Here is a 22290-nt window from a genome sequence, read left to right as displayed (position 1 = left end):
TTAAAAGTCATTAGTAGGACTGGTGGGTTGTGCTCGAGGCTTCCCTCACCCTTTCTTCTGTGCTGTCGGCAACGGGCATTTTTATTGAGAGCTTCCAACTAGTGTTTAAAAGACAAACATGGCTTCAGCTACAACACATCTAACACGTAAACGGACCACGAGCTCCATTTCATATTAATCTGTAGAAATTCCACAGTCTAGTTAAAAAATGTAAACATCGGAAATTAATTGCAGGGAGACTTCTATACATTCTTTCTTGTCAAGAAAATTAACTTGTTCAAAATACGTCATTCCATGAAAAGTCACTGGAATAGGTCTTCACGTCACAGAGACTAAGAGATGTCAGAGATTGTTGATTAGAACAATCTCAGTGGTGTCGTCTAGGGATTTGTGGCATGAGAACACGCGAAATTAAAAACCCAGAACAGAAAACACCAACTCAACTAGATAAATCTGAGACCAAGCGAAAACACAGGGGCTTTCTCATGTGGCTACAAGGTCACTGTGCAAAATAAAATTAATGCAATATGATTAGAGCATCATACAAGGGTAGAGCTTTTGCCATGGAGAGAACGAATTTCTTATGTACAGGATGTGTTATTACATGCTCAACAAGGTACATCTGATACACACACAAGCACAAAACACCTTCTCTTTAATCGGGCTCATTCTACACATCTTTAAAACAGATATACCGAACGCCTCTGTACTTCTATAGTAGGGAGAAACCCAAACTACACAATTCAGTTGGTAACACTGGACAAAATGAAAAAATACATCAAGTCTCAGATTTATGGACATTTGGAACATTTTTTAATAGCACATGCAGCATTCCTTGATAGTGGGTCTTTTTGCAAAACCAAAAATAGCAAAGAAGTAATTTTTTTTATTAAAAGGCTAAAATATATATTTAAAAATAATTTTAAAACTATTGAAAGCACCTGTGCAAAGGTGGGGGGAAGTCAATTTGAGTCACTAGGAAAGCCACAAAAGGACCCACTACCCTGTGTATTTTTGTAATTTTTGCTTCTATCTCTGTAAGTCATAACTCGACATTGCCATCACATGCAACTAAGGTCAATGAGGTAAACTGCTCTGCAGTGAGTTCTTCTACTCAGAAGGCAGTAGGTGATCATGCTGGAAGTCACATGATCAAGGCTGCATCTCCCATCATCCCTCTGGGCAGTGATATGGGATAGTGGGTCTCTTTGAGGACTTTCAAGCCTGAGGGGGGGATGGACAACATATGATTCCTAGAAAAAGGAGGAAAACAACACATAAGCAAAACAAAACAATGAGCAAAATTCAAGCTAGGAAAATGAGTCAGGCATGTAAACAGCATGGTGCCAAAATGATTAAAAAAAAAGAAAAGGAGAAAGGGGGAGGGGAGGGAGGGGTCATGCTACACAAGGAATGAAAAAAAAAACCAAAAACAAAAAAACAACCCCACGAGATAAAGTCTTCCATTACAGAAGGTCTTCAAAGAGACTGTTGCAAACGCAGCAATGGTCTATAGCTTTAAGTTCTGCAAACGAAGCTCGGCAGAATCAGAGCAATGCTGCATGTTGACCGGGAGATACCAGAGAGGAGAGGCAACGGAGCCACCAGGGCACTTACATTGCTGGCTTGGGTCCATGTCTGTGGTCAGCTTCACATAATTGGATGGGAAGAGCCCCACTTGTCCGTTGACTTCTCCTTTCCACCAGTCGGGGTCCTCCTTGTTGAGGACGTTGATGATCTGGCCCTTGTTGAAGGCCAGCTCGTCATCGTTCTGGGCGGTGTAATCGTACATCCCGATCACCTGGCACACTGCGGGAGACAGGGTCGGGTGAGCAGCCGCACGTGGGCACAGCCCGGGCAACGGGGGGGCATTAGCTATTCTCATGTATTATGTTTGTCCTTTCCGAAGAGGATCAAATGAAGCAGAGGTGCTCTGATGGGTTTTGTGTAGTGTGGGCAACAGAGAAAGATGAAAGATTAAAAACCAAGACGACAGGAAAAATTCCACACTAAGTCTTTGGTTTTCATAATGTCTTCCTCTTTTTCATGTTTACTTGTCAGCAGAAAATTTACAATGCTAATTGAATGCTTCCATGGAATCACTTCCATCTGAGTGCAGGGGAACTCCTATGAAATGCTGACTCTGGAAGACTGGCCCAACTGCACAGGACAGCTGTGTATCATGGGGATGTTACTACAGTTCTTGTTTTTTTTTTAAGGGGGAAGGGTAATTACCACCTAACCTCTGAAAACTCCAAATCTTAGTGAAAATTAAAATCAGTTTTTTTATTCTGCTGTATCTTTGCATCTCAAGGTTTTATCTCAAAGAAAGAAATTTCCAGATTCAATTTTTTCCAATTTCCAAAATTCAGAATTTTCCAGTTCAATTTTTCTTTTTTCATTTTTCCCTCAAATCTATAGGAGGTTAAACTGTTTTCATTTCATGGCATTTCTATACTTCATACAAGTCTGCATAGTTAGGATGTACCCCTAATTAATCTTTCCTAACCACCCTATATAAAGGTTTAGGTTTTTCAAATTCTCCAGGTAATTCAATCACTTCAGCAAATTATTTCTGTAGGTTTCAACCAACCTGATGAAGGGGACACTTCCAGGCCTCCTCATAAGAGAGGAGACCTAGCTGGCACCACACCCCTCTGCCCACATGAGGCCACGGCTCAAGCAAAGAGGCCCAGCTGAGGTCGGGAATCAAGTCACAAAGTTTGCCAATCCTTTCATTTCTCGCAAAGGCTGCCAAGTTTTAATCTTATTTCACTGGGGACGTATAGCACAGACATTTAACAACAAGGTACTGGAATGAAAATTCTGCATTTTCCACAAATGCCACCCAAGAATTGGTGGCTTAAAGACCTAAAGAAAACACTCTGCTCCTTTAACCCTACCCATCTCAAAGACTCCTGAAGCATCTAATTTGGTCTCTTTAATCAGAAAATAGCCAACCAGCTCAGCTGCAGGGCCCTCTGTGCTTTTTCTGTCCTTTAGGAGGGTGCGTGCAACATCCTGCCCGTTAAGCGAAGCCCCTCTGTTCGCAGGAAATGTCACAGGGGAGTTATTTTAGTCTTCAGTGAGCAGCACATTATAACCAACAGACCCCCGTGGCCTCCAGCTCAATCTCCTGACCTAGTTAGACCCCAGCCATTTATTTTTAGGAGTCCCTTTTTGTCCCCTCACCCCCTGGCCCAAATCCCCATTTAAACAGCTGGAAAGAAATCAAGAGAAAAATCTAGCTTTAAGGCCACGGCATTCATGACTCCTTTACGAAGAGAGTCCCAACAAGGGCTCTGTTGTGCCCAGCGCGGCAAGGCTGCCGAGATATTTGGTCCTTTTGAAAGACATATTCCATATCACATTAGCTGGGCATCAGCCCCACCAAGTACAAGCAGTGCTTACAGCAGATGCGAAAGGCAATCTCAGATACTTCATGAGAACGCTGAGTGGAAAGATCCACACGGCACGCAGACCATTTTCCACGCAGAGACTGCAAACTGCTTACCTGCGGGGAACGCCGTCGGCTTATGTGGCTCTGTTGGAGTGATTTTGCTTGTCCCAGGGCTTAACAGTTTTACATAATTAGCAGGGAACCAGCCTATCTGGCGCTTTTTCCCACGTGCCTAATAAGAAAAAATTACGTCAGAATGTTTAAAACGTTTGTGTTCTTTCATGATACAGTCTGCTTTGTAACAGAGCGCTTACACAAAGTTTACACCTAACTGAAAAACAAGTGGCATTCACAGTGAAATCAGTGGATTCCTACATTACAAAATGACAAGACTGTAGCTAAAATTCAAATTGTGGTAGTCGTTGGTGAGCGAGGCCTGAAACGTCTTTGCATGGGCTGGAGGTATGGGTCACAATTCAGAGTAGAATGCAGTGCATATAGGATAGAAAACTCTGCACGTGTGACGTTAGCTCTCAGCTGTTAATATCAAGCAATGCAGAGATTATGGTTAATGCCAACATTATATATGGATTTTAGGAATAATAATAATAACAGCAGTCAACACTAATTGGTGCTTTTTATGAGCCAGGCCGATACTAAGCACCTGATCTGCACAACTCCAGACGAACACTACTGTCACTATTTCCATTTCCCAGAGAAAGAAAGTGAGGCTCAGAAAAGTGACAGTCCCAAGGTTACAGGCGAGTTAATGACAAGCCAAGATTCACACCCCGGTCTGCGCTTTCTCTGTGCATAACAGACAACCGTAGACACAAGGCAATGTACACGCAACAGGTATAGAACACAGGGAGCCTAGACGTGGCACTGTTTTCAAAGGCCACCAGGCCTACGTGATGGCCACAGCCACACTCTTCACTGCCATTCCTTTCTCCTTCACTTGAATCTAGTTCAACACAAGATCCATTTATGGAGCGTTCACATACGGGTGTTGCTGGAAAGGGATAGGACACGGAGGAACTTAGAAAGCTGGTGAGCCAAGCCTTACAGTCAGGACACACGTGTATGAGGTGGCAAAGACTAGGCAGCGATCGTGAGAAGTCACAACGACCCTTGTGCATACCAGCAGGACCAGAGGACTCAAAACAAGCTACACATGTGCACGTGCGTGCACACGTGTTCACACACACGCAATATCTCTAGAAGCAAGGCTCATAAAAACAGTTTCCCCTTGGGGACGGGGTGGGAGGAAGAAATTTGAATCCTCTTTTGTAACTTTTGAATTTTAAACCATGTGAATATATTACCTATTCCAAAAATAAGGAAATAAAATTAAGAGAAAAGGAAACTTTGGCCATTTTTCCTCTGCCTTCCCACCTGCCAATTTATCAAGAGGAATACTTCTGGGTTACTTTTAGAATGCAGATCAAATTTCACTTTCCCTGTGGTCCGACAGACTTCATGCCCTTGGCTCAAGGACTGACACTCTTATTTTTGCAGTGAATCCGCTGATGATGGAAGCCACTCATTTACAAGTCCCCACATGCATGTCTATCTAGTTTACTGCCATACAGCTCACATGACTCCACTATTCTCCGCACCCCTGCAGTTTCACAAGGGTGGAAAACAGAGCTCATGGGCAGTTTCTTCATTTGTGTATCCCACCACGAGAGAAACTCTGGCTCAAGCACCAGCAGCCCTCCGGGTATGGCAATTCACCCACTCCATTGTGGATTGCAAGAACCATTCAAAACTCTTTTTTGAGCAAGGTACTAGGAGTGTGAGGATGAAAAACCCTGGTTGGTGCCTTCAAGGAGTTGATAACCTACATGCAGAAATAAGAAATATGCATGGAAAGCTAAGTAATCACATTAGCATCAATATTAAATACCCAGAGTGGTGCAGGCATCGTGGCCACCATAGTTCAGGGGAAGGAGATGTCACTTCTGGTGGGATGGTCACAGAAAGCTTCCAGAAGAAGTGGGATTTGGCCAGCTCTTGAGGAACGGGGCAGAGGCAGGACCACCACTTGGGGAGACGTGATGAGCAAAGGGAGTGAGGCATGAGAGGCTGCGGTGTTGACTGCTTTCAAGAGAGCAGATCACCAAACGAGGCTGGAGTGGAGAAGTCACCAATGAGTGGTCAGACTGCTAAGATGCATGGCTGAAGAGGGAAGGGGGGCACCCGAGGGAAACCTTCGCCAGCAGGCTGAGGAGGAAGGGAGGGGTCACTCAAGTCTTTAGAACAGGAGAGGGATGTGTGGCTCAGAAGGCCAATCAGGGGACAACAGCACGACTCTACACAGGGAATGCAACCCACTGCTCTGAAGAAGGCTTCTCCTCACCCAGCGAAGGAGCAGACACATTAAAAAGAGTGGATCCTGGGACTCCGAAGGTCAATTCCTGCGCCAGTAAACTGTATCTGGTCAGCCCTGCTGGACAGTGTTTCATGGCTGCCCAGCAGCGAACCCCTCAGGGGAAGTTTTATCTTTGGCTACACTCCAGGCTGTGCCTTCCATTCTGGCCACGACACATTTCTTTAGTCCACCAGCTCACTCTTCACTCTTTCGGCCCTATTTTTTTAATTAGCCGCCCTATATGCACAGAAAGGTACCATTCCCTTTTCCTAGGCTCACCTCAATATACATCTTCCCCTGCCTGACCAAGGTCCGCCTCGACACAACGGTGACCTGAGGGCGCACACACGCACATGCACACGCGCAGGAGCTGAAAATGTTGTGAGACATTTATGGTACATCACACCTTATAATGCCACTGATGGAAAGGTCCACTTCTCTAAGACCACAACACCGAAGGAGACTCGACACAGGTGTCGTCCGTCATCATGAATTCTCACTATCCCAACGCTCACTCTCTGAACTCCGGAACCAAACAGATTTGGACAAATCTGCGGAAGAATCCTTAGCTCTCCAACTCTGCTGCGGGCTGGCTGAAGCTTACACCACCAAGAGATTCAGATAACGTGATATCTCTCACTCTCCAAACACAGGTTTTAGGCAGTGTGGGGTTATTTGTACTTTGCAATGAAATTTGAGATTCTGCATATTCAAATTTGGACAGAGAATTTTAAACAAACGGAAAAGACACTAACTTGCAGCTCTCCTTCCCACCATCCACCTGGGTTCTTTTTTCGGATCAAAATCAGCTGACCAGGGGCCAGGGTAAGCTGCTCGGGACCGGTGGCAGTGTAGGAGGCAATAACCTGGGCGATCTCTGAAAGACAAGACCAAACATCGTGGTGCACTGTTACAGTCAGGAGAAGGAAAGTCTAGGGAGACACAGCCACCCCCCAGGCTCACAGACGACCATTGTCAAAGCCCATGTACTGGGCTGGTTCTCTAAAGGCTCAATTATCCCCGGGTCCATGACCTACAATGCAAATGCAGCGTTCGAGGGCTTCAGTGATCTTTTGGTTCTGCCCAGCCTGCTCCAGGACTCCATCATCATCTCTCAGAATGCACCAACTTCCCACCCTGAACCCCCGCCGCCCAATTCCCACACCTTCTGTCCCGGCCCCTCCCACAATTCCCGTGAACACCCTGAGGCCGACAGCTGGGCCTCATTCGCCTCCACCCCACCCACTGCCCCCACACAGTGCTTAGCACACAGTACACTGGAGGACGGTTAGTGAAGAAAGGACCTCAAGGGAAGCTTTTCCACCTGCCAAGTACAGTAAAAGAGAAATTCTGTTTTCTTCAGAAACCGTCGGGAGCATGGCACTAGCTGATTCGACTGTTGTGCATTTAGACTCTCGCCCCCATCCAAAGACCACTTTCCCTGCGGCTCACATTTTGAGGGTGATCCCTAAGTATCAGGGAGGACTCATGTCAGTGCAAGTTACTTCTTTTTATTTCAAGTTAAAGGAGGAACCTGGAGTTGAGATGGGAATTTTATAGAAAAACAACAGTTCAGCACAGGAAAAAATGTAAAGAGTTCTGTACTTTTCCTGAATGTTAAAAATCTCGTGGGAAAAATTCCAGCACTACCACAGACCAGGCTCTGTAAAGTACACTTCTACTGGCACAGGAGGTCGAGTAGGAAAAGAAACGCTGGCGTGTCCGCAGCGACTGCTTTCTGAACTTCCAGAAGCAACACAGCGCTAACTGTTCTATTCCTCGACGCTCTCTCCCCATCATAATCGTTCTTGAAAGGAGGAAAGAAGGAGTGAGGTGAAGAAAGACAGAAAGGAAGAAAAGAGGTAAAAAGGCCCCAGCCTCTGACAATATTTCCTGCCACTCTAAGAGGCGCATTAGCAACCCCGTAGTCCCTGTTCTGTAGTCAGCGGCCAGCCACCTTACTAGGAGCTCTAGGCCGTCATGGTGCAGGCCTGGCCCTGCCAGATGCTTCCGAGAGCTCAGGCGAAGCAAGAAAGAGCCCGATTACATACACCGGGGCACCACTGAGCGCTCTAGTTGGGAAATCTGTAGCTGCGTCCTATTCCTCCCTAACACGCCAAGGACCAGCTCTAGATCCTAAGAGTACTCGGTTTGGAGAAAGTCCAAATTAGTGTCCTATTTGGCCTCAGATGTCCCTGCTCCTCCAAGGACCTGGCAGGCATAGCCAGCAACCTGCCCTGACATTCTTTTCTGTCTTTTGTGTTTCTGAGCAGCTCACTGGCTTCAGTGCAAAGTTCAGCCCGTCTGGACCCTTTGGAATGACAATTTAAAACGCAGAATACTCACAGTTCAAACAGAGGTTTGACCGAGGGGTCCAATATCTGAGTCTGACTAACATCCTATGATAGTTAGGATATAACATCCTATATATATGATATAACATCCTATGTTAGTCTTGACTAACAACCTGAGAGCCCACTTTTCCCGGCCAGGTAAGGCCCTCCGGAGCTGAGCACGAGACACAGATACAAAGCCCTCACTCAGCATAGCGCTGACTCTTTCCGACCTCTAATTTCCTAAGGATGCGACAACAGAAAAGCTCAAATGACCTAGATGAGGAAGTCATGCCATACCAACCATATTATTTCACGTCTGCTTCTTCTTTCTCATGCTTCTATTTCTAGAACATGCGATTTTGTTTAGATGAACAAAAACACTTTGAATTCAGAGGGATGACTATAATTTTGTACCTTCAATGTGTACCTGAGGAAAACCACCCAATGGCTTCTAAATTAATAGGACCTACACTCTGATATTTGTTGCTCCTCTCATCTCCTCCACTGTTTATGTTCTGGGACTGAATGTGCTGTCAGGAAAGGCAAAAGGGCTTCCTGAGCCCAACAAGAAGATGGGTAAGCAGAGTGACCCCAAATCCTACAGCTCCGTGCACTACACGTCCCACCATCTTGCTTGAATTATTTCTTCAGGACCCAAGAGGACATTCTGTCTGGTAACGCTCCTATTCCCCCTGTGTGAAGCAACAGCCATAGTTTATACCATGTATACACTATTAATGGATTCCAAGGAAAGGATCTACGCCAACCATTCTTAGGGAAGACTCTTTTGCCTTTTCTTGTAGGCTTCTGGCCCTAATAAAGATTGGGAGCAACTATCAATTACATTCAAAACATGGAAAAATAAGCATCAGGGTTTGTAACTTACCAGGTTTTTTTCCTAAACTCCCTGTTTTCCCAGCAGTTCCAGAGCCCTTAAAACAGAGCAGAAGGTCTCATTTGCATACTGAAGAGTTTTGGTCATGCAACTTAAAAAAACGATTAATGATGACACAAACCCGCTTGAGCCCCTGAAGCCCCCTTTTCATTCTGGGGAAACACAGTAGCACTGATCTCCTGACATTAGGACGGACACCAGGAAAACACGTGACAAAGTAAGTACTTTAAAGCATGCAGCTTTTACTCTCTTTGGAGAAAAATTAGCCAAGTACATGGTGCTGTTGGACCCAGGGGGCTCAGGTGTGGCACAGGCATGTCGTGTCTCTGGGTTGAATCAAACAGGGGGGCCACACTAGGAAGACCACTAGTCTAGTCCTAAACACCAACCTCATATTTTATGTTCAAAAGGTTAATTATTAAATATTTCACACATAAAAAGTACAGAGACTCTAACAGACACCCATGAGCCCAATACCAAGATTGAATACATGAAAATATTAATATTTTACATTTGCTTTAGAGCTTTCTTTTTTTAAAAGAACCTAAACAGTACAGTGGCAATTCAAACATCCTTTCCCAGCCCCTTTGCCTCTTTATTCAAAGAGGTAGCCGCTCTCCTGTGCACCCATTCCACCCCAATCCTGCACTGTTTCAACGCTGCTCTACCAACACTGCGTGCACCATCCAGAGAAGCAGACCATACTTTTTTCCAACTAGTAAGTGTTCCAAAGTGCTCTGGGGTTGAATTCCTTCACGGACACTCACGGAATTTTAAACGAGCTGAGTAAGCCAACAGAGACCTTCAGTCAGGACAGGGGCCAGACCGTAATCCGTGGTTACAAAGGGCTTTCTCCTGAATTAATATTCACCCCTGAGTTCCTATCTTTCAGTAAATTAAGTATTCCAATTAAAACATAACAAAAGGCTTAATAAACTAAATGATGTTACTGCAGGAATAAAAATATATAATTTATCTACCAGGAACACAACTTATCATAGTCCCTTTAATTTGGTTATTGAAATTTAATAACCTTTTAACAGGGAAGATTGAGTTAAAATTTTTACTGATGTATGCTTTCTGTATTAACAAAGTTATACCATACCAATCTCCCTTGCTATTTTTATAGGCTGTGTATCAAAATAAAGGAATTCCAATGAAACAAGATTCCAAATGCCCAGTTTCTTTCCTAGTACAGGCTATAATACTCCCCCTATATTCCACAAAAAGAACAAAGCAACTGGCACTATCCAATGATAGAGTTCAAGTGGCTTCAATGCCACAGCCGGCACATAAGCTACGACGCGCTCAGCAGGCCAGCTTCTGTCCTGGCACTCCTCAAGAACGCAGGAAAAAAGCTACCCAGGCTACGTGCCCCAGCCCCTCTCATCCAGAGAAGGGAAGCGAGGACAGGACAGCCTCTCCCAGGCCCACAGGGCAATCCTGCTATCTGAGGCTAGGTCTGGTTTTTACGTTTGGCAGGATATTTTCCTTATACTCTAACTCTATGGCCAAGTAGGAGGAAAGAGCTGACTTTCTAGATTTTTCTATTATTATGAAATATAATGGAGCTAAATGTTTGCCCAAGATCTTTAGCCCTGCTAGTTCTTCCGTGGCTAATACTTTAAGACTGTGGTTAAGAAGTCACCTTACAAGTCAGCTTACCTTTAGAAAGTATCACGGTATATACATTTAACTTGCTGACTTCTTAAGTTTTTTATAGAAAACTATAATTTATTAAAGTACAATACAAGTAATGGCTTTTGTGTTTTAACTGATCCAAAGGGCAGAGTCACTTTAGAGTTTTTGTGCATGGTAGCAGAAATCAAGTGTTTCCCGCCTCCCGCAAATGCCATCTGTGTGATTCTCATTGGATCCAACTGGCTGGCCTGGAGAAGAGTTTATTCTGGCCCTCCAGGTCTGCAGAGGACAATTCACCGCTGTCTTCCAGGCAGAAGTGCTTGCCACCTGGCTTCTGCCAAATTCTCCCAGGGTAAGCAGACTTAAGCTAATCCCTCCAGGGGAGCTTCAGCAAGCTGCTCGCACGACCACAGCACGGGAAAACAAAAACAACAATAATGACACTTCTGGAAAAGTAAACCCAGGCAAAATAAAACTATGCCTGGGAACTGCAGGGAAGAGGAGACGGCCAATGGCAGGACTACTGCAGCCGGCCACCAGGCCCGGCCTGGTGCCCCAAGCAGCTACCGATACTGGGGCCCACCCTCCTACGGCATTCAAATGAGAGAGGGCCAGGTTTGTCCACTTGCTGGCACCTGAGAAAGCGAAAGTAAGTGAATTGGGTGCCTAAGCTTAGAAAAAATTTTAAAAATTTTTTAAAAAGAGCCCATTCTTGTTGGTTCATTTATGTGCGATGGATCTGTTAAATGACTACATTTATACCCCTAAATCCTCCAGCAACCTGAATTTTCCACTACAAGATCGGCTCCTATACTCTGGTAGGCCCACCTCACCATTTCATTAACCTCGCACTATCTCAACACCACCCGTTATGCAACTGAATTTTTAGAGCCCCATTTAACAACAATGGGAGCCATTGCCAGTTTATAAGGAGAACAGCATTTAAAATAAATTTAGACCCTGGAGATACTAAGGCCTAGCCCAAAGTGTACCAATCTCTTAGGTCTTGTGTCTTCCTACTGTGTAGGGAAAAATATAAATTTCACAAACTCTCTACTGTCCAATATTCTGGGGCCAGTATCACCAAATTACTTTTGTTTACATGGGCAAAATATTTGCTGTGTATCTTTCTTGAGGTACCCCAAGTCAGTGCCCAAGAAGACCTAATGAAGAAAGTTTACTGCAAATCCTAAGGCAGTTACACGCAGGAATAGAGATAAATGCTGAACATTATCCCAGCTGACACACACCCGCCTCACTACAGACAGCCTCCACTTAGCCCCGGGAGTTCTTCTGCATATGGGAAGCGAAGGCTTAGCCTATGGAACCAAATGACAAGTTCAAATATTACAGGTCACACCGTATTTGCTGTCACGTTCCAGAACTTAGCAAAACCCAACAAAGTGTTCCACCGTCAAACATGGTGACTCCCCACAGAGAATCACTGCCCAGAAAGGGATAGGAAACAGTTAATGTGGGTTTACCTCCGAATCTTTAAGCCTCACATAGTTAGAAGGGAAGACTCCGGCCTTGTCGCCCACTGTTCCTGTCCACCAGTCACCATCTTTCTTGGTAACCAAAATCACATCCCCTTGCTGAAAGGTTAAATCGCCTTGCTCAGAACTCTCGTAAGTGTACATGGCAATAAATTCTGGTGGGGAGAAATATTGAAATACGGAGAGAGCTTGATTGTTTACAGAAATCCCAGACAGCTTTGCAAAAGCAAGTTTATGAATAAGGAAGTTAGGATAAGATCCATTCAAGAGAAAGGCTAGTCACAGATAATATACAGAGTTGCAGGACCCCTGGGCTCAAATTCCCCAAATGCACGTAAAAATTCAGTAACTGCAGACAGGGAGACAATTCCTGTGAAGACCCAGCCACAGGAACAAAAAACCAAGTGTATGTCTACCAACAGTGAGGACTACCCACGAGTGATCTTGACGTAACGTCATGATTTCTTTTTAAATGAAAATACATTTTACCTTTACCCTTAACTAACATTTACTGAGTGCCTCTGTCGGGCTGAGCACTGGCTGAGAGGCATTCGCATGCAGGCGCTTGGTGTGCACACCAAGTACCTATCTTTCAGTGTTGAGGATTTCAAGTCACAATTTTAGAAAATCTTTAGATATGGTATATCCTTTATGTAAATTAAGTAAGACACATATTTCATTATTCAAGTGCCCAAGTGAAAACTTATGTCTTTTTGTGCCATAGACACAGACGGCAGGAAGCTGTTAGAACACAAAATAAAAAATATACCTTATTTAGCTCAAAATGGGCATCTACTTGTCAATTAAATGCATCAACAGGTGGAGCAGACTGATGATAAAAGTAGTGTCTACTCAATTCCAGAAGAAAATCGAGGCTTTCTGATCAAGTTGAAAGACAAACCACAGCGTCCTACATTTTATTATTCATGGAAGTTAGTCTTAAAGGGTAAGAACTAATGTTATTCACTGTGTTGAAGGTGAAGTGTGGACATCCCAGAGGAAATCTTTCTTTTTAATTATAAGTAGCTGATTTTCCTAAGGCTTAGAACCAAGCCACACTCTCAGAAAGACCACTAGACACAAAATTCTTCACATTAGGTATAGGATTAGAGATTTATAGAAGGATGAACATACGTTTCTTGTTTCCATTTTTTTCTCCATTTTATCCTACTCTTCTGTATATTTTTTAAAAAGCAATACAAAAATCACCAATTACTCAAAAAGTTCATTTTTATGATGGATGATGTATGTTTCTCACTAAAACTTCAGATGATGGTCCTCAGATGCAGAGCCTAACGTTAATTAATAGGCAGAAATTTCGCGTGGAGGAATCCTGTGGCCAATTACAAGAGCCCCTGCAGGGGCCTACTGAAAGCTAAAAGAAATACACAAAAAACAAAACCCCCTAACGCTGTGCTCATGTGGGCAGCTCCACAATGTGGGAGGAGCTCTCCGAGGGCTTCAGCTTCAGCAGTGGGGACCTGCGGGCTGAGGCCAGCAGCGAGTGCTGGTGAGCGTCGGACCCCACGGCAGACACAAGGTCATCCGAACGTGGCAGGGAGAACAGAAGGCTCTCTGTCTTCAGCCCTCCAGCGCTGGTAACATACACCTCCACGGGTGAAACTGGAAAAATGATTTCCCGCACAAGGAACTCAAAGTTTGGCAGCTTTAATAAGGACATTCTTTTTTCCTTAACATATTCCTTTTTCTGATTTCTCAATCTTCTGACCCTTCCCTTTTCATTTTGCTCTGTGACTTGTTCCTTAGTTCATGTTTGGCCACTGAAGATAGGATCCTTGGCAATCAATACTTTTCCCAGCGATTCTTGCACTTAAAAGTCACTTTCTTAAAAATGGATCCAAATTTTGGAGTAACTTTCAAAATGCTTAAGAAACTTCAGGAGCATGAACTCTGGCTGAACTTGACACTGCAGCAGAGGACACCAAGGAGACTGGAAGGTTGTGGCTGCACTCGCCCTTCCGTGCACACAGGCTTCTGCGAGGCTGCTCAGGACTCAGGACAGCTGGGAGACAGGAGGATGGAGACGCAGGGGCCCCTCACCACCTGGGCCCACTTCATTGCACACTGACCCCAGGGTGCCAGCCATCCCCAAGCCGATATTTTAAGAGCTACCCAAACTGACACTCTGTTTAAATCTGGCTTATGGTTTATTTTAAATTTGATTACTTTTAATGCAGTATTAATAAGTGGCTCATTAACATATAAAAATAGCTCTTCTCGGAATTTCAAACTCCAGTGTCCTTCCACACGCCTCCAGAATGCCAGCAATCTTCCCCGATATTTCCAATACCTAAATCATTTCAAAATGGATGCAATAAATGTCAACTAAGATTAAAATTTAGCTCTCTTCTGTTGCCCAACTTTAAGTATATGTGCGGTTCATCTGTGACCTATTTAATTGAGGCCTCAAGTGTTGAGGCCTCTGTACATGTTTTAAAACAAATAGACATTTATCAATGTCGCTCGTAGATGAGAAAGCCCACTGCTATAAGTGGCTCTATTAATAACCCAGCAAATGAAGCAAAAAGGAAATAAAAGTAGCAGACATTTACTGACCTTTATTCTGAAGTTTTACACATATTATCTCATAATCCTTGTAATAATTTGCTACCTCAAGGGGTGGTTATTATGCCCACTTTACAGATGAAGAAGTTAAGGCAAGACCAAAATATATGGTTTCTAGGTAAGAGAGCTAGAATGTAAACTCCAGCCCTCCAATGAGATTTAATTGGCTATATACATGGAATTTTTCTTAGTGTGTGTGAGATAATTTGCTTTATACACTACTGACTACATGTGCTGTGTTTAAATGAGCTTTTTGCCTTGTTCTCCTAACAGCAGATGAACTGTCATTAAGATGATAAGAATGTACAATGAGAACTATGCTAATGATTGCTTTGGAGGTAACAGCAAAAACTGGATGCAATAAAACGCTGGATTTGTTGAGTAATGATGAAGTTTTATCACTATACCTATCAACTAAAAAAGAAAATTCTAAAATTCCTCTTGAAAAAGTAACTTTGTTACTGTGAGTCTGAAATACCATTAAACTTTCATGGTTGCTGTCTCCATGGGAACAACTGTTTTAATAATTCTACTTTTCACAAGGTAAGATTTCTAAGGAATGCAACCATCTCCTAACGGCAAACAAACTACATAAAACATTCTATCCTCATATAATTCATTCAAGGAACCCATGGAAAATTACTATACAGTTGGGGAGACATCAGTTAGCTACGAGCATTGTTCAGACTTCTGGATGGAAAGCACTCTTCAATTAGTACTAGATAATGGCTAAACTGAATGTGGAAAAGGCATAAATGAGACTTTTACTCTTAGAGCCCAAATTATGTTAGGTTTTGTTCACTTTTAAACCCGTACAATACATTGGCATAGATAATCCTTGGGATTATGTCACAAAGACCCAGAAATAAAGCAATTAATTATTTGTATAATAAACACTCAAAATGAAATTTTTAGGCCTACAGAATCTGGTTTGGTCATTTACACGGAACATGGAAACTGAACTTCTCTTTTGTTTGGGTGTACAGATGGCACTGATGTTACTCTAACAGCTTTCTGGGACTGTGTAAGTCACGATTTTAAAACAAAATATTTATCTCAGAGTCAAGAATAGACAGGACCACAATTCAGCTATAGAGATGCTCAGAAAACTTGATCCCTAGTGACTGATGGGCCTCTTTCAAAAGTCAAAGGACTCATAATAAAAGACAGTTAGAAAATTCAGTTTTTATGATCAATCCATCTGATAGTATTTTGAAAGTCTCCATAAAGCCCTTCGATTTTATAAAGAGCTAAACTTTCACTTTAGCTTAGAACGTAAATTAATGTAGTCAATTTAAAAATGAAATCCAGTCTCATTCCAAACATTTACTGTTTGTATTGCATAATTTCCACGACCTTCTAAAGAACATATTTGCCTCAGGTTCTTACCTTCTCCCGAAACGGCCGGCTTGGCTGCAGGGGAAGCGACTCTCTTTAGACAGGCAGGACTTTCTGAAGGACCAGACTCCATGCTGAAAGATCGGGGAAAGAGTACGGTAAGTTTTATCTTAGAAGAAAGTAGAACAGATGACATTGATTTTTCTCTTTTAAAACTTCTTATCGTTTAAAACTCTGAACAATCTCCAGCTGAGATAGTGGCACTTGGCTAAGTTAAAGCACATGATAAGATGCTCCAGAGCCATGATTCTGGCTCACATCCGTGTTTTTCAGCACTTTGCTGTGCTGGATACACAGCCAATGTATTGGTCTATTTCAAAGCATGACTGATGGATTCTCATCCGATATTTTTGATATTTTTATCTTCTTAAATCTCATCATTTGTTTTGAACATGTATATGGTTGGAATAATTAAGGTTCTGTGCTATAATAAGACCCTAATGAAGAAGATAATTCATTCCTCCAATTATTTCCAAATGCTTTGGACTTCTAAGTAGTCATGTATCTCTGGCACAGTACTGAGGACTAAGCATGAAGACAGACATAATCTCCAACAAACCCACAAGAATGTTCCAGGTCTCAGACTAGAAATCCTTCTTGCATAATTCAATGAAAAACAAGATATACAGCCTTTCACAAGAAAAAGTGACCATTTATCTGTAAGAGGCTCCTTCTGTTGACACATCCTCTAACTTTTGTAGTTAAAAGATCAAGAAGATAAAATAATCCTGCAACTCCTATTTGTGAATCTTAACAAGTACAAGCAATATTGTAATGCCTAACACATTGTTTTCATCTAACAGAAGCAGATAACCACAAACATACCTTGTCGATTTCCTTACGGGCCCTGAAATGAGTTTCACGTAAGACTTGGGGAACCAACCCTTCTGGCCTTGAACTTCTCCAAACCACCACATATCTTGCTGTTCCAGGACGGTGATGACATCGTTTTTGTTAAAATTTAAGTGGTTGTCTTTTTTGGCTCTCCAAGGATACAGGGCTTGCGCTTGTAGCCCCTCCACCTTCTCGCCCTTGTGCGGAATGACGTAAAGGACCTCTCATTACTTGGTGATTTGTTATCAATTCAGGCGACATGAACACGGGCACCTCCCCTCCAATGAGCACACACGGGCACACACACAGCCACAGAGACCCCGCTTCAGCACAGTCGAGTGCTAGACGCTTCACTGTTTCTCAGTAATCGTTTATTTCCAAAAGTGGAGGCAAAAACCTGCCAGCCTATCCACAAGGCCATTGCCTGGCCACTAGAACTCTCTATTTAAACAAGCCAGGAGGTCGGATTTATTCTGTTGCACCTGGCTGTGTGCCTTTTATATTTTGGTTCTACGTTTTCTTTTTTCCTGAGGAAGACTGACCCTGAGCTAATATCCGTGCCCGTCTTCCTCTATTTTATATGTGGGACGCCTGCCACAGCACGGCTTGACAAGAGGTGCGTAGGTCTGTATCCAGGATCCAAACCGGCGAAACCCCAGGTCGCCAAAGCAGAGTGCGCAAACTTAACCACTATGCCACAGGGCTGGCCCCTATTTTGGTTCTATTTTAACTTTCAGGTTGCCCAGGGCATGCCCCCATTTCCAATCTGATTTGGATTTTCAGTGGAGAATTAATATTGGAGCAGAAATCTTATGAAATTTCAAAAGATAATTAACTGATCTCTTAGTTTAGGGAGACAGGGAAACACGCCCTGCACTGGATTGTGCTTGTCTTAGCGCCTTTTTAGAGAAATAGGGGTCTGGTTGGCATAAACCCCTTGTACACCCATATGCAAGGCACTGCGGGGTTACAAAGATGAATAAAATGCCGGCTCTGCCTCCCCAAAATAATTTAGGTTAAAACACTTTATTCACCATAAAGCACTATAAAAATGGACAGTGTGATGTTATTATCAAGGAACTCACAATTAACGGGGAAGAAGGAGATACAAACAACTATGTATACCACCTGGCAGAAGGAAATACGCTAATAAGACGTTCCAGCTATTCACTGTGGGAACAGAGAGAGGAGAGGTATGAACTCTGCCTGTGGGCAACAGGGAACGTTTCCCAGAGGAGGCAGCACTGGAGGTGGGCCTGGAGGGACGAGAAGGATTTTGAAAGCTAGGGCTTCGGAGGAAGGGCACTCCAGGCTGAGGGCACAGCACAGGCAAAGGCCTCGAGGCGGTACACTGCAAAGGGTCCAGGAAGAGAAGCACAATCCGGGGACGCGGGTGGCCTACTTTCATGGAGGGGTGTGGTAGGAGATGAGGCTGGAAAGGCAGGGCGAGGCATTCATTATCTGTTTAAAAACTATAATAGAAAACCAGTACAATATCTAAAAACATGACTAAACAATACAACAATGTCAACTTTCAATCGCATACGTAAATGGACAGGAACAAAGGACGATGGCCAAGGACAGTTCATCCGGAACCCATTTGCACTTGTCTTTACAAGTTATTTCCACGTTGACATTTAATTGTGATTGCATCGGATCAATGGAGAATTTATGACACGTCAAACAGTTTCAGCATCCACGCTGATAACTTCTAAATCCTGGTCTTCTCCCCTTCTTAAACCTACGACATTCCTATTTCCTTCCATTTCAACTGTGCGCTCCTTCAAATCCTCAGAATGGAGGAGGTTTCTACGGGTTTCAAATACTCCCCAGGACCATCTGTTCCTGACCTTCCGTCCTCCTCTCTCGCCCTCACAGGGGACCTCACAGCTATTCTAGACTGTCTCATCCTCTCGCTACTTCCATTTATTTCTCTACCACGAATGGACCACTGGGTCAGCCATTTCAACTGTGTCCTTGTTGATACTTCAGAATCTCTCACCCTGAGAAATCTTCCCGGTGCCTGCCTTGTCAATCTTTCCACATGGATACACCCGAATAACCCATATAATAATAGCCTGGGGTCGGACAGAACACGGGCTCTGAGTTTGAGTCTCAAGCCTGTCACTACTAATTTTGTGACCTTAGGCAATTGTTTAATCTCTCCAGGCCTCAGTTTCCACATCCATAAAACAGATACTTTCTTCAAAACATTGTCAAGGAAGTTTTATAAGATCTCTCCATAGTGTTGCTATGACAGTAATAACCATAATAGTTGTGGTAGCTTTTATTATTATTATCATTTCTAGTTCTGGACTGCTGGAGAAAGTTGAGACAATGTGTAATGACCAGTTACAGATTCAGGTTAACTTAAGCCAAGCAATTCTTCATTTTTCTTTGCTGAATTCCTATCTTGCAAACTCTGCATTCCCCTCCTGAGAATGCTGGCAGGTAGCACAACCTGAACTCCTTTCTCTCCTTTATCTTTCCCCAACCTCTTCACCCCTCCTCTCCCAGAAGAAAAAGAATCCTGTCTTCTTTTCTGTGCTTTTCATGTTGTATTCACCTCACCCCAATTATATTCTCTGGTACTTGACTTTTCAGTCCCTTTCTCTAACATGCAGCAATGTGGCTGGCTCACGCCTTTCCCAGTGCCCTCCTGCCCCTCTACTCCTCTTTTCTTTCACACATCTTTCCACTTTCTCACCCATCATTTCCCCTTTACCCTTTTGCGCTCTGCTTTATTCTACTCTTTTCCAGGCCACAAATACATTCTACTTGCCACACCGAATGATCTCTTCTTTGTCCTGACCACTGCCTTTAATAATATGAGCACACCCCTGACCCACTTTCTGGAAACAACGCCCCCGCTTCTCCTCCACCAGAGCAGGAGACGCGCCACCCGCTGAGCCAGGAGAGAATCAAAGGGAAGGAACGCCGTGTGGGGAGCCGCTCTTCTTCCAGGTCACAGAACGCACGTGCTCTGTGTATTTCCATTTTCTGCCGACAGTATCTCTCCTCTGAAGACCTCACACATTTCCTTAGATCTGATCTACGCTCCAGCTGCCTGCCAGACAGGACTACCTGGACGGCCCACTTTCACACGTCTAAAACCTGCCTCCTCCCTCGAACTAAAAATCCATTTCTTTCTCAATTCTTTCTTTCTGTTTAAGGTCAAATCTTTTCCTCAATCCCAGACCTCTTTCCTTTCCTATTTGCTCCCCCAGGCACTGTGACTCCATCCTCTTTCACTGGTGTCGCTGCCCCCATGTCCTCCACTCTAGTCTTCCTGCCCACCACCTCCACCTGAAGCTGCCCAGAGCCCACCTTCAATCTGGTTGTTCCCAGATCACAAATTGTCCCTGAGCCCCAAGTGCCTGCCAGATAGGCATTGTCTCTTGTCTGGTTTGATTGATTATTTACAGAAATTTCATTTCTTTACCTTTATTGTATTAAATAGAAATAGAAATATTCAGAATAACCATCTTTATCCTTTCAGAAATTATTCTTTCGTAGCAGGGCATTTAAGAGATCCTCATTAACCTACAATAAGTCTACCTTTTCCAAAAACTACTCAATAGTCTAGCCAAATGGACTGACCCATGATTTTCCTTACACACACTTGGATTTCCTGCCTTAAAGCCTCTGCTCATAGAATTTTCTGTCTGACAGACATGTCAGCCCTCTCCACTTCCTAGTAAGACCTTACCCATTGTTCAAGATGCAGTTCAAATGCCACTTCTTCAATGAAGCTTCTCTGATTACCCATCTCTGAACTCTCACTATTCACAATATATTCTGGGCTCCTTAAAGGCTACTGGGAAAACGTGAACCGGATCCCTCACTGCCAGCTGATCCCATACATATAGTGAGGCTTACTTGTAAATGACACAGTCAACAAGCACTGGCTGAATCTGCCGGTGCTGTAAGGCATGCTACGTCTTCACACTCCCACTGCCTGCCTTTACCTGGCCTAAAACAGGAGATGGGGAGGAGCCAGTGGCCGTGGCTGGAGTAAAGGCCGATCTCTGCCTTAACTGGCCGGCACTCGGCACGGTGAGAGAGGGCTGTGCTGCCCACGCATCCCAGTTGTCCGTTTCTGGTTTCTCATTTGCGCTGGTGGGCCACCTGGAGGGAAGAGCATGCCGCCATGAGTAGCAAGTACTTCCTAATGCACCAGCATTTCACCCACGGTAAACACAAACTCAGTACATTTACGGGGCTTTCTAAGTTCAAGAACAAGGAAGGAGGAAAGCGCACCAGATGTGGGGTTGAGTCTGAGCTTCGCACACTAGTGACAAACCTCAGGCAAATTATAGGAGTTTCTTTGAATCTTTATTTCCTCATTGATAAAACGGGAACAATATTCTGCCATTTTCGGTGAGTTGTGAAATACTGGATAGGGAAATACTTTGTACCTCTAAAGCACCAGAGAAGCATCCTCACACGATCATTATCATCATTTGTAATAATAGCCAAATCAGCAAAAAAGAAGTTATATATCACATATGAAAATATGCCAGCTTAGCAGCTGGCACTTCTTAACACCATTTCTCTGGCCCATCTACCACACAGCAAGCACCCGGCATGGTAACTACAAGTGGTACCTTTAGAGCAACCAGTTGTCCTGAATCTCAGGGACAGCTTCAATTTTGCAATTTTATAATTTTAAATAAACATATCTGGATGAGTGCAGATCTAAATGTAATTTATTTCTCGTATCTTTATTAACACATAAACAAATTTGAAAAATCAAAATAACTCCTTTGTTTGACTACACGCCCTGATTTGGGGTTTGGAAAATAAGATGCCCTCGATTATAGCCAGAGAGCTGCACGCTACACATTTAACCAGGAAGAGAGTCACACTGACCGGATCCACAGCAAAACAAGATCCTGGAAAACAGGGCATCTGTCTTCTATGTCAGTCTAAGCTTTAGTGTAAAGAGTCAGAGCTTTTCAATCAAGATCAAGAGAGGAACGGGGAGTTTCCACCTTGGGACCATGCTAATGGAAGGCTACTTTTGGGCAGACATTAGAGAAGAAGGACCTTCTTTAGCACTTCCAACCTTTTCTATGCCATGTAAGGGTGAAAACCTTGGTTACTCCTTACACCCTGCCCTCCACTTCCTCCTGCCCTTGGTTACTGCTCCTTTCTTTCAGCTTCACCCATTGGATCTTTCTCCAGCATTACATCTTGACTCCCTGCCTTCAATTCGTTTCTTCTGAAAGATGGTTAGACTTGAAAAAATATTTAAAATACTTCTTACGCAAATCACTTTTACTTGAATGCTGGCACAAAATATTTTTAGACGACTGCACAGCTGGATC

General features: G+C 43.6%; 1 protein-coding gene across 1 annotated transcript in view; it reads right to left on the bottom strand.

Annotated features, from left to right (window-relative positions):
* ITSN1 (intersectin 1) overlaps positions 1–22290 on the bottom strand; it is a 203270-nt gene that overhangs the window by 46583 nt on the left and 134397 nt on the right. Inside the window, exons 21-28 of the mRNA XM_046648063.1 lie at positions 20929–21088; positions 16952–17157; positions 16118–16200; positions 12131–12297; positions 8997–9042; positions 6530–6651; positions 3515–3632; positions 1618–1809 (exon numbers count right to left, since the gene is read on the bottom strand). Of these exons, the coding sequence (XP_046504019.1) occupies positions 1618–1809; positions 3515–3632; positions 6530–6651; positions 8997–9042; positions 12131–12297; positions 16118–16200; positions 16952–17157; positions 20929–21088 (1094 nt within the window). The remainder of the gene's footprint in view (positions 1–1617; positions 1810–3514; positions 3633–6529; positions 6652–8996; positions 9043–12130; positions 12298–16117; positions 16201–16951; positions 17158–20928; positions 21089–22290) is intronic.

The sequence above is a fragment of the Equus quagga genome, chromosome 21 (assembly GCF_021613505.1).
Source record: "Equus quagga isolate Etosha38 chromosome 21, UCLA_HA_Equagga_1.0, whole genome shotgun sequence".
NCBI classification, from domain to species: Eukaryota; Metazoa; Chordata; class Mammalia; order Perissodactyla; family Equidae; genus Equus; species Equus quagga.
The sequence above is the reverse complement of the archived record's forward strand: the minus strand, read 5'-3'. Positions and strand labels throughout refer to the sequence as shown.